This window comes from Sinocyclocheilus rhinocerous, unplaced genomic scaffold (genome assembly GCF_001515625.1).
Source record: "Sinocyclocheilus rhinocerous isolate Xijiao unplaced genomic scaffold, SAMN03320098_v1.1 scaffold1883, whole genome shotgun sequence".
NCBI classification, from domain to species: Eukaryota; Metazoa; Chordata; class Actinopteri; order Cypriniformes; family Cyprinidae; genus Sinocyclocheilus; species Sinocyclocheilus rhinocerous.
The window spans coordinates 90,678-103,800 of NW_015637558.1; the positions used below are offsets into that span (position 1 = coordinate 90,678).

At 47.6% G+C, this 13,123-nt stretch overlaps 1 protein-coding gene across 1 annotated transcript in view; it reads left to right on the forward strand.

Moving 5' to 3' along the window:
* LOC107749046 (E3 ubiquitin-protein ligase TRIM69-like) overlaps positions 1-13,123 on the forward strand; it is a 63,844-nt gene that overhangs the window by 49,786 nt on the left and 935 nt on the right. The window contains exon 5 of the mRNA XM_016564094.1: positions 12,437-12,483. Within this exon, the coding sequence (XP_016419580.1) occupies positions 12,437-12,483 (47 nt within the window). The remainder of the gene's footprint in view (positions 1-12,436; positions 12,484-13,123) is intronic.

Sequence of the window (13,123 nt, forward strand, 5' to 3'; positions counted from 1 at the left end):
TGCCCACTGCTCCGGGTGTGTGTTCACGGTGTGTGTGTGTTCACTGCTGTGTGTGTGCACTTTGGATGGGATAAATGCAGAGCACTAATTCCGAGTATGGGTCACCATACTTGGCCACACGTGTCACGTCAAACTGTGCTCAGATATTTCTCCTTAGCTAGACTCTGGATCGCTCACATTTGTCTCAACAACATTACACACTGTGCTCAGATATTGCTAAGGCTTTCAAAAAAACAAATGTGAGAGAGCTAAGGAGAAATATCTGAGCACAGTGTGTGATGTTGTTGAGATCTCTTCTAAAGCGGAAAGTCATCTAGCTCAGGGGACATAAGCTCCGCCCTCGCTCTCGTTTCCTCTGAGTCAGCCTGTGAAGGTCCCGAAACCGCATCTCCAGCCTGCGCCACCGCTTCTCCGTTTCCCAGCCCTGTCTCCCAAGAAGCATCCGCACACAAAACCCCCAATAATTGCGTATAAGCTGGCCAATTTGTCCCCAAAATCAGCGGATGCCTAAGGTGGGAATTAACTGCTACCTTCATTCTATGCATTTTCTCCCGAAATTGAATACTAACAGCCACTAAAGGGTAGTCCACCACATCCCTGTGCACACACCTCACCTTAAACTTACGGCTCGTATCCAACACCCTTTGTTGCATCAGGCTTTGATGAATGGAGGTTTGGTTACAGCCTGAATCCACCAAAGCCTGATATGTACCCCCCCTGATACTCACCGGCATTTGGTACAGACCGGCTTTATCAGGGGCTTGATCGGGGGCAGCCGCCGGGGAGTCGGGAACCCGGATCAACGCTCCCACCTCCATCATTGGACACCGGTCCAGAAAATGACCCGGGTCCCCGCATCTCCAGCAGGCCGGCCCAGGCCTTCCCGCCGCCCCAGCGGCAGAAGGATGGCCAAGAGATTGGCGGAGAGAGGAGAAAGGCGGCGATGGAACGGCGGCTCCTGCGCTCTCCGCTATGCCCCCTCATGTCCCCGGTCTGTTCCCCTGGAAGACCCCACCCCGCTGTGGGGTTCATGGGGGCGCGTTACTACGCGACCTGGGAGTAGGAATAGGCCGAGAGAGAGACGGAAGGGAAGGAGAGGGGGGAGAGAGAGAGAGGTTACAAAGGGGCTCGCCGACCCCTGGGCACGCCACCAGATGGTCAGCGGCCGCTGTCCCCCAGCTCCCTTGACTGGAAGCGTTGCCGATGTTGTTCGGGGGTATGGCCGACTCGTTGAAGGATGGCCCCCTTAAGATCATCATAGGCCAGGAGGGTCACTACAGGCAGCTGTTGGGCTGCCACCTGTGCTTCCCCAGTCAGCAGCGGGATCAGGCGCACCGGCCATTGGGTGCGCGCCCAGCCGCACGCCTCCGCTGTTCTCTCAAAGAGATCCATGAACGCCTCCGGATCGTCTTGTGGTCCCATCTTCATCAGCGGGACGTGGGCGATGGAGGGGGCTGCTACTGAGTTGACCTCCCGGCCAAGCAAGCTCCGGAGGACCCGCCGGTCTTCATCCTGCGCCTGGACCAACAGGCGGAACCGATCCTCCTGCTCCAGCTTGAGGTCCATCAGCGCCTGATGTTGGGTTTGGTGAAGCCCGGCGAGCGACTTCACGAGCTCCACAAGCGGCGTTGGTTGAGCTGGCTGCATGGCAGCGCGCCGGCTTCCTCGTCCCGAGTTTCGGCACCAGTATAATACAGTTTGTTTAAGATGAAGGACGAGGAAGTCAGGGGTGTCGAGTAAACCTCTTTATTCACTCCAAAATAGAACAAAACAAAAATAAAGTGCTGCTCGGCTCTCTGCCTCCACAGTCTTGTATAAGGACACACACGCACTCTGCTCCGACTCTCTCTCTAGGAATGCAGCTCCACCTCTCTCCCCGGTCTGCGGGCCGCTTATCTCTTGTCTCTCCCCAATCACTGGAATTACAGACAGGTGTTAATCATTATTCACTTGACCTCCTTATCACCGCTCGTCCCCAAACCCTTTCTCCCGCTGCAGCCTTTCACCTTCCCATGCCCCCCTCGCCACAATCTTATACTAAATATCTTGCACTTATAGCAGTCCTTTCTAGTGTGTTTGGAAAATGTGCTGAATATACAATTTAAACTAGTAACCCTTGATATTCTGAAATGTATAATGCTATTTAAATGATAGTATTAGTATTTACAATATTGGTAAAAGTTTAACGTTTCTCCTAAAATAAAACTGAAGACATTTAAGACAAAGCTGATTACTGGGAAAGCGTGCCCTAGAAGGGAAGGGGACGCTGCGGAGGCCTCATCCTGCCTGTAGGAAGTCAAATGTGGCGGTACACATATGGACTAGCCAATTAGGGTAATACAACATATGGAAGTCTCTGGGGTGGTTCCAGCCTAGTTCTAGGGGGGAAGGAACACCAGCAGAGACGACAGGAGGGAAAGACACGTGCTAGCCGGCCTAGGTAGACTTACCGTGGAAGAATACACATATGGGATCGCTGCAGGGACCACTACATATGGACACCCAGCCTAACACAGGTTCCACAACGCATACGAGTGCAGGCCTCCTGACCGGTCTGACTGCCAGGGGGTGACGGAGGAACTCACAGGGTTAGCCATTTCTGGGGAACTCTACTGGAGCAATAGACGCACGTATCCAGCCCAGCGGGCGGGAGTGGCTTTGCAAGCTGACACTAGAACGGGTCCTTCGTGCTACTGGCCACTGGGGGCGAGTACACGGGAAGATACCGGCTCTACACGTAGGCTATAGAATCTAGTGAACGTGTTAGGTGTCGCCCAACCCGCAGCTCTACAAATATCTGTCAGCGAGGCGCCTTGAGCCAGCGCCCAGGAGGAAGCAACACTTCTAGTTGAGTGTGCTCGCAACCCAAACGGGCAAGGCACGTCTTGGTATTGGTAAGCCAAGACAATAGCATCCACTATCCAGTGGGCTAACCTCTGTTTGGAGAAAGCCTTTCCCTTCTGCTGGTCTCTGTAACAGACAAAGAGCTGGACTGAGGTTCTGAAGCTTTGTGTTCTATCCATGTACAGCTGCAGAGCGCGGACGGGACAGAGACAAGCTAAGGCTGGGTCTGCCTCCTCCGAGGGCAGTGCTTGCAGGCTCACTACCTGGTCCCTGAAGGGAGTGGTAGGAACCTTGGGCACATATCCAGGCCGGGGTCTCAGGACAACATGAGAGTTGGACATGGTTTCCTACCTGCACTCTTGTTTTCTTTATCAAAAAAACGGTCCATCTCATCTACTCGGGAGGGGGGCTAAACCGGGGCTATTCAAAATTCTGACAGGGCTATAGCCCCCCCTAGCCCCGGTGTAGCGCCGTCACTGCCTACCCTCTTGATGGAAGCCAATGCAGTCAGGAGAACTGTCTTTAGTGACAGAATTTTCAACTCAGCTGACTGCAAAGGTTCAAAGGGAGGTCTCTGCAGTGCCGTGAGCACCAGAGACAGGTCCCAAGAGGGTACCGAGGTAGGATGAGGAGGGTTCAACCTCCTCGCCCCTCTAAGGAACCTGACGACCAGGTCGTGCTTACCAAGAGACTTACCATCAACTGCATCGTGATGTGCGGCAATTGCGGCAACATACACTTTCAGGGTGGAGGGAGACCGCCTTCACTCCAACCTCTCTTGCAGGAAGGAAAGCACGACTCTGACCAGACATCTTTGGGGGTCTTCCGGGTGGAAAGGACACCAATCAACGAACAGGTTCCACTTCAAATCATAGAGGCGCCTCGTAGAGGGGGCTCTAGTGGAAGTGATGGTGTCTACCACTGATTGGGGTAGGTCACCTAGAACCTCCGCGTCCCGTCCAGGGACCAGACATGAAGTTTCCAGAGGTATGGACGTGGGTGCCATAGGGTGCCCTGTCTCTGAGAAAGCAGATCCTTCCTCAGAGGAATGGGCCAAGGAGGGGCTGTCGCGAGGAGCATAAGTTCCGAGAACCAAGTCCGGTTGGGCCAGTATGGCGCAACTACCAGGACCTGCTCCTCGTCCTCCCTGACCTTGCACAGCAACTGTGCCAGAAGGCTCGATGCGGGTGCCATAGGGTGCCCTGTCTCTGAGAAAGCAGATCCTTCCTCAGAGGAATGGGCCAAGGAGGGGCTGTCGCGAGGAGCATAAGTTCCGAGAACCAAGTCCGGTTGGGCCAGTATGGCGCAACTACCAGGACCTGCTCCTCGTCCTCCCTGACTTTGCACAGTGTCTGTGCAAGAAGGCTCACTGGGGGAAACGCATATTTGCGAAGGTCCTGGGGCCAGCTGTGCGCCAGCGCATCCGTTCCGAGGGTGCCCTCGGTCAGGGAATAAAACAGCTGGCAATGGGTCGAGTCCGGAGAGGCAAACAGGTTTACCTGTGCGGCTCCGAAGAGGTCCCAAATCAGCTGGACTACCTGGGGATGGAGCCGCCACTCTCCCGGAAGCGCAGGCTGTTGTGAGAGCTCGTCAGCTGCACGATTGAGCATGCCAGGGATGTGAATGGCCCGAAGCGACCTCAGATGCTTCTGACTCCAGAGGAGGAGATGGCGGGCGAGTTGCGACATGCGGCGGGAGCGTAGACCACCTAGGCGGTTGATGTATGCAATGGTCACAGTATTGTCCGTACGGACCAGCACGTGCTTGCCATGTAGCAGCCATTTGAGGCGGCCCAGCGCAAGACGTACTGCTAGCAACTCGAGGCAGTTGATGTGCCAATGCAGTTGAGGCCCCGTCCACAGACCCGACACTGCATGCCCGTTGTACGTAGCCCCCTCAGCCCGTGGCTGAGGCATCCGTGAACACCACAGCATGCCTGGACACTTGTTCTAGGGGGACTCCCGCCCGTAGAAACAAAGGGTCTGACCACGGGCTGAAGGTTTGGCAACAGTACGGGGTGATAGACACCCGGTGCGTGCCGCTCTGCCACGCCCATCTCGGGACTCGGCCGTGAATCCAGTGCTGAAGCGGCTTCATATGAAGCAACCCGAGCGGCGTTACTGTGGCCACGGATGCCATATGCCCCAGGAACCTCTGAAAAACTTTCAGTGGGGCCGCTGTCTTGCCTCTGAACGAATTCAAGCAGTTCAACACTGACTGGACGCGCTCCTCTGTGAGTCGCGCTGTCTGGTTGACAGAGTCCAACTACATACCGAGAAAAGAGATCCTCTGCACAGGGGAGAGTTTGCTCTTTTCCCAGTTTACCCGAAGTCCCAACAGGCTGAGGTGACGAAGCACCATGTCCCTGTGTTTGCACAACTGGTCTCGAGACTGTGCCAGTATCAGCCAGTCGTCAAGATAGTTGAGAATGGGAACGCCACGTTCTCTGAGTGGAACAATGGCTGCCTCCGCGACCTTCGTAAAGATGCGAGACGACAGGGACAGCCCAAAGGTTAGGACCTTGTACTGATAAGTCCGACCCTCGAACGCAAACTGTAGGAACGGCCTGTGTCGAGGGAGAATCGAGACATGAAAGTACGCGTCCTTCAGGTCGATCGCTGCAAACCAATCTTGGGGACGGATGCACTCGAAAATGCGTTTTTGCATTAACATCCTGAAAGGGAGCTTGTGCAGGGCCCGGTTCAAGGTTCGCTGGTCCAAGATTGGCCGTAACCCACCACCTTTCTTGGGCACAATGAAGTAGGGGTTGTAAAACCCTGCCTTCATATCGGCTGGAGGGACCGGCTCAATCGCATCCTTCGCCAGTAGTTCAAGTCAAGTCAAGTCACCTTTATTTATATAGCGCTTTTAACAATACAGATTGTGTCAAAGCAACTGAACAGCATTAATTAGGAAAATAGTGTGAGTAGAGGTGAAGTGGATGTCCCTGAACTTGGAGGGACGCTGGGCGAACTGATTCGAGTCTGATGGTACGAAGCCGAGTCTGAGGTACGGATGAGCCAGCGAGATAAGCTGGGGAGCGCTAGCCAGGCTCCCAGACACCGTGCAAGCGGGACCAACGGAACCACAGACGTACCCGGGGTAGGGCAGCAAGGTGGAACACAGGCACTCGACTCGGGAGGCACTGATGCAGCCTGAAGTGGAGTCTGCGTCTGCTGCGCCACACTTACCTGGTTCCAGGGTGGGGCAGAGGATGTGAGAGAAGGCCTGGTGGAGTCCCCGACCCACACACTGCTGCCTGCTGGTGAAGAGAGAGGGGGAAGGGAGTGGCAAGGTGTTTGCGCCCTCTTGTGACCCAGAGATAGAGGAATTTACTCTTTTTTTGAAAATGTGGGTACCGCTGGACTCCGAGGAGCCAGCGGAGGAACAAAAACAAAAGGAAATAAAGGATTCTCCACCTGGCCCTCTTCCGGACACCATCTCCCGGAGAGCAGATCCTCCCATCTCTGGGTCGCCAGTCTCAGGGCCGCTTGCCCTTACGCTTACCGCCTGGTTTGGCGGGGGCCTGGACGGGCTGGGTGTTCCCCTTGCGGCCATCCGCCTGCTGCCTAGGTGGAGGCTGCTGCTTAGGCTGGGCAGGGGCGGAGGTGGCCGCCGGGGGGCGCCCTCGGCGACGAGCAGATGAAGGTGCTGCATCCGACGACTGGGTGGAGGCAGCAGCTGTTCGTCGCGGCAGGATGTGCTTAATCGCCTCCGTCTGCTTCTGTGACGCTGAAAACTGCTGGGCAAGGCCTGACAGACAGGGGCATTGAGGAACCGAACTTTGTCGGGCTCACGCATATCTGCCAGGTTCAGCCACAGGTGATGCTCCTGGACCACTAAGGTGGACATCGCCCAACCCAGGGAGCGTGCAGTGACTTTCGTCACCCATAGGGCGAGGTCCATCGCTGCACGCAGTTCCTGCATAACCCCTGGGTCAGAACTACCCTCGTGCAGCTCCTTGAGCGCTTTGGCCTGGTAGACCTGCAGGAGCGCCATGGCATGCAGGGTGGAAGCGGCTTCTCCACAAGCTGTGTAAGCCTTGCCCGTCAGAGAGGACGAGAACTTACACGCTCGGGAGGGGAGACGCGGATTTCCCTGCCAAGAGGTAGCGGTCTTGGGACACAGTTGCATCGCCACAGACCGCTCCACTGGGGGGAGCTCCACGTATTCCCTTAGCCGCCCCGCCATCGAGGGTAGTGAGGGAGGAAGAAGGACCAGACCGGCTTCGGGCAGAAAAAGGTGCTGTCCACGATTTAGTCACCTCTTCATGCACCTCCGGAAAGAAAGGTACTGGGGCGGGGTGCAGAGAACCACTCGCGGCGGCCCAGGAGAGCATAGTAGCCATCTCTGGGTCTGACTCGGCAATGCTGCCACAACCGAAGGGGGCAGCACAGCCGAATCTTCATCCCCAGAGGACATACACTCACCCTCCGATGCAGCGACCGACATCTGGTCCTCCGGGGGATCCCCAAAAGTGACGACTGGTGCCGCACGAGGTGGACCAGCACGCCCTCTTGATGGCTCCACTGGTTGCAGTGTCATGTAGAAGTGAGGAGCCCGAGGAGTTTGACTCGGCGGGGGATTCCTCACTGTAATCCTCAGGTCACCTAGGTTATTAACCGAAGTACATCAAAATAAATGAAAAACTAAAATGAAACTAACAAGTTATTGAAAAACAATAATCATAATCATTGATTTTTTCGTAATCATTACGTTCTCACCCTGCGTGGCTGTGTGGCAGTTTAGGGAAATACCTGTAAATGGTGCATCATGCACATGAGGTTATCTGACGGAGAGACACAAAGCAGTTTTAAGGCTGAATCCTGCACGGGTCCTGTTTGGTAAACCCGCACCAGCAGTAACATTAGGCTACTTAACAGAACACCCGACACGTTATCCGACAGCAGCACTATTTTAATTCTGTACCCGACCCGTTTGACATAAAGACCGCGACCTGAACCGCACCCGCATTAAATCTACTGCATCAGTACGGCAAAATTATTTATTTTCTCATGTAACACAAGCAATCAAACCAAAATTACACTAAAGAGTGTGTTCTTCTGTGCTTAGACTGAGAGCGAGACAGAAACTGAAAACCCACAGAAAGACAAAGAGTGTGCTGCAAAGTTACTGCTGTAGAGAATCATTTTAAGATAACCAAAGGAAAACTGGCCTCAGTGAGTGTGAGACTGCTGAAGATAACACCAAGGTTATTATAGTTTTGCATTTTTAAATTAGTTTTATTTTAATATCGTTTTCAAATTTGCAACAAAATTTTGTTTCATTTTTATTAGTTTCATTAAGAGTTTTGTTAGTTTAGTTTTTATTTTGTAAACACATTTCTATTTAGTTTTTATATAGTTTAGTTTCAGTTTTAGTTTTATAATTAAAGTTTAGCATAATTAAATGATCACTTCCAGAGCGCTGACCAAAGAAAGACTTCATTTAACCTTAGTGACACAATTAAATCATGCTGAGATTGATTAGGGTAAAAGTATACAAATATACGCCAAAATGAAGCAGTCAAGTCATTTTACTCCATAAATCTACACAAGTTGTGCTTATATTATCATAATTAAAATCAATAAATGTTTGTTGGGATATTTAATTCGAAAATTAATGTAATTTGTTTATATAAGATATCTTTTATCTTATTTAACCATAATCATGATACTGTAGCCTGTCGTGTCTTGCTTACTTTTGCGCATAAATCATAACTGGGACTAATGAAATTTAATAATAATGGTGGAGCCTCAACATTCGATTCGCAGCGTTGCGCATCATTGGATTTGCGCTGCAGCTGAAGTGAATGACAGCTTGGGAGCGCTCGTTGCTCGCTTTCTGTAGCCTATATAATGTTATTTTATATGTTTTAATGCTTCTATAAAGAACCAACGGCCACATATATGCTGCAGAGTTTAAGGAGAGACAATCGCATTTAACAGTAAAGGCATAGGCTATTTAAATGTTCTTTTCATTTATGAAGAATTATAAGCATGTAGTTTATGCATATTTGTTCAAAATAGCCTGGCAGATTGTTCAAAAGATGTAGGCAAAGGTTTTGTTTTGTTTACAGAAAGGATGCTCGTTCTCAACTTTTTTGCTTCTGCTTCTTGTCTATTTTTCTTCAACGCACCAACTGAGAATGCCTAATTTTGGTTTGATTGCTTGTGTTACATGAGAAAATAAATAATTTTGCCGTACTGATGCAGTAGATTTAATGCGGGTGCGGTTCAGGTCGCGGTCTTTATGTCAAACGGGTCGGGTACAGAATTAAAATAGTGCTGCTGTCAGATAACGTGTCGGGTGTTCTGTTAAGTAGCCTAATGTTACTGCTGGTGCAGGTTTACCAAACAGGACCCGTGCAGGATTCAGCTTTAAACTGCTTTGTGTCTCTCCGTCAGATAACCTCACGTGCATGATGCACCATTTACAGGTATTTCCCTAAACTGCCACACAGCTCGTATATTTTTCCGCCACAGGGTGAGAACGTAATAATTACGAAAACGATTATGTAATATGATAATTATTATTTTATTTCAGTTAGTTTTTCAATAATTGTTGTTAGTTTCGTTTTAGTTTTTCATTTATTTTGATGTTTTTATTTTATTTCAGTTTACGAAAATGTTTTTTGATCGATCGTTTTCGTCTTAGTTTTCGTTTACGAAAATAACCTTGATCCAAACACACCAAACACATCATAAAAGCAGCCAAAACAACTGGCACAGTTCTCTAAGTTATACAATAGATTTGTTTAATGAATGGACCAAACTTTAAGTGATTACTTCACTGATAATCCTCTCTGTGGAGAAGCGATCGGCACAAAAGAATCACTGAGTCAAAATTGACAGGGCTCGTTTCCCAAAGCAAGTCCGGTCGCAAGTAATGTCGTTATAGTTCAATGTAATTTAACAAACACAGTTCGCTAACGATGCTTTTGGGAAGCACACCTCAGATCTATCAAGTTTGTGAACCATTCACACTGGTTTCTTTAAACTAAAGAAATTATTCATTTAAAAGATTGACTCAAAAGAATCATCTGTTCACAAATCGGATCATGAACTCGCATTACCGCGCCAAAGATAATCTATTCTTGAACATTTCGAATGAATAAAGACTTCAAGTTCATCTGTAAAGCACACCAATTCTAGGAGAATTTGGTGTCAATTTTCAATTAAATTCTTAGAAATATTAAAAGTAATGATAACCATTCCACACTTAAAAATATGAGAAAATAGAAAAACAAGAGCTACTGGCTAAAATTTTTCCAAGAACAACTTCCCTCAAGATGCTTTTTCAGATTAGACGTTGAATCCTTCGATGCTGATAGAAGTTTTGTCGCAGGTAACTTGGGCTTAGATTGCACTGCACTGAGATGTTACGTCCTTTTTCAGATTTATAAGTAAAATAGTCTTTGTATTTCCACGAGAGAAATGCATTACAGGAATGGCTTTCTGTTGTGTCGTCTATTTTTGTCGTGATGATGAGCGTATGCACTCTCACTACGAGTTGAACAGGCTGCTGCACGCGTTTTTTTTTTTTCAACAGAGAATCAGTTGCCTTATTGGTTAAAATCCCCAAACTTAAATAAATATTAAATTAAGAAATTACATTAACCCTCTTAGCGCCAAAGTCGCAAAATTGCGACAAGACGTCATACTTAATCAAATAGACTGTAGTTCCTAATATGGTGTAATATCTCATTTGTATTCCCTACCACTAGATGGCAGACATGTAGTACTTCGATTCTAGACCAAAATTACGTCACCTTCCTATTCAAAGTGTTTGAGAAAATAGCAGAGCAAATGCGCTTTCGTGGCATTGATGCGGAAGCAGTTCAGATCTATAGCGTGCGGGTAAGCTGTGAGATTTGTGAGAGAAAATCACCAAATCTAAAATACTTTTCGGATGTAACTGTAATTTGATTACCACCTATTTAAAATGTAATTATAGCGAAATACAGTTACTCATATTTTGTATTTTAAATACGTAACGCCGTTATATGTATTTCATTACTCCCCAGCCCTGACAAAGACTGAGAGTGAGTGTGTGGATTAAACAGTGCAGTAGATGGGAACAGGTGTGCTGACAGTCAGTTGAGGTACGGGGATTATGGGAAATGTAGTCTGAGGTGAGAGTGTCAGTACTCGGCTGATGGAGGCTCTGGTGGTGAGCGGGAGGAACTACTGATGAAAACTAAACCAGACCAAACTGCAACATGTTTAAGATTTAGTTACATTTAGGTGTTAAAATAACATCATATGGACATTGGAATAAGACGGTTAAAAAACATCATGACACAACCAAAATACAACCAGGTCAAATCGCCCTTTTTTTAAAGAAAATAACATAATTATGAAAAAGAAGACATGTTTGGAACAGCACGAGTGTGAGGAAACAATGACAGATTTCTCTTAATTACATCATTATATCCCTTCTTAGATTTGGTGAATAAATACAAAGAATACATAAATATATTTGTGTATTATAAATTATTACATATGTTAATATCGACTGATCTATACAATTAGGAAATAGATTTTTTTTTAATTACTATAAAATGTTTTGATTTTATAATATAATGTAAGATGAAAAATATGAAAAAGTGCTGTTAATAAGCTGAATATTTAAATTTACATGAGTAATGCAGCCTATATCATATAATTTGAACAACTGATAAATTGCTATCAATAAATATAAAAAGACATAACTTCATTTGTTTCCTTTCTCTCACTATAACATTTCATATTGTTTTATATTAAAGCCATTTAACTTTGAAAGATAATGCGGTAATGCAAACATTTTGCTGACAGCATGTGAACTATTAGCTTGAACGTGGTGAGTCCTTAAAACATCGTAAGGAGAGCAGTCGACGCGATAAAAACATCATAACTACATTTCTTGTTTCTTGCATTGTGAAAAAGCGTAGTTATAATGTGAAAAACCCAACATCTATTATATTAAGTACATTGGTTAAAAACATTATCACAACTTATTTACGGTGAGAAACAAAAAACTTCTGTGTGTGCATGACAGAATGTATATTGTAAATGTGTTTATCTCTCAGTTTGCGTCTGTCAGAGTTTCCTGTGAAACTGAGCTTCAGCTGCATATTGATCATTTACTGCATTTGACCCAGGTGTTGATTTCATGCTCTGGTTTGAGACTCAAACACGCGTCTCACCGCTGGAGTTTCTTCAAGCTCTTGTGAAGTGCAGGAAGAAATGTTACTGCTGCAGAATCTCTGTGCTTTAGATCAGTTCAGTCTCTGAGAAACCAAACAAGACCAGCGAGAAAATCCTGAGCAGATTCAGAGATTTCTTTTGCGTTCTCTTGTTATTTGCTGTGAGATTTAGTTGTCAGTAAAAGACAGAGTCTGAAAGTGTGTGAGAGCTGGCAACCCTGATGCTGGTGCTAGCACTTTGCTAGCATTAGAATATTGCTAGCCTGTTTAAAGCATGGTTTAACATGTTGCTTTATCTTAATAATCTTGTTTTCACAGTCATGAGAATATAATTTGATTAATCACACTCCACTCTCTGTGTGTCTGTGTGTTTTCTGACTGAATGTGACTCTGTGTGTTTTCTAGTGTGGATCATGGAGGAGAATCCAGGATTACAGCAGGACTAAAGAAATGTACGTCTACAAACACACACACCTTTTGAAAAAACCAGCATATGCTGGTTAGGAATGTTTTGACGCTGGGATGCTGGTTTATGCTGGTCATTTGCTGGTTTATGCTGGTCCTTTGCCAGCACATGACCACCATAAACCAGCAAAGGACCAGCTTAAACCAGCAAAGGACCAGCTTAAACCAGCAAAGGACCAGCTTAAACCAGCAAAGGACCAGCTTAAACCAGCAAAGGACCAGCTTAAACCAGCAAAGGACCAGCTTAAACCAGCAAAGGACCAGCATAAACCAGCAAATGACCAGCATAAACCAGCATCCCAGCGTCAAAACATTCCTAACCAGCATATGCTGGTTTTTTCAACAGGGCACTCACTCACTTTCACTCTCACTCTCACACACGCACGCACGCCACACACACACACACACTCACTCACTCACTCACTTTCACTTTCACTTTCACTTTCACTCTCACTCTCACTCTCACTCTCACTCTCACACACACACTCGCTCACTCACTCACTCACTCACACACACACACACACACACACACACACACACACACACACACACACTCTCACTCACTCACACACACGCGCCACACTTACTCACTCACTCACTCTCACACACACACACACACACACACAC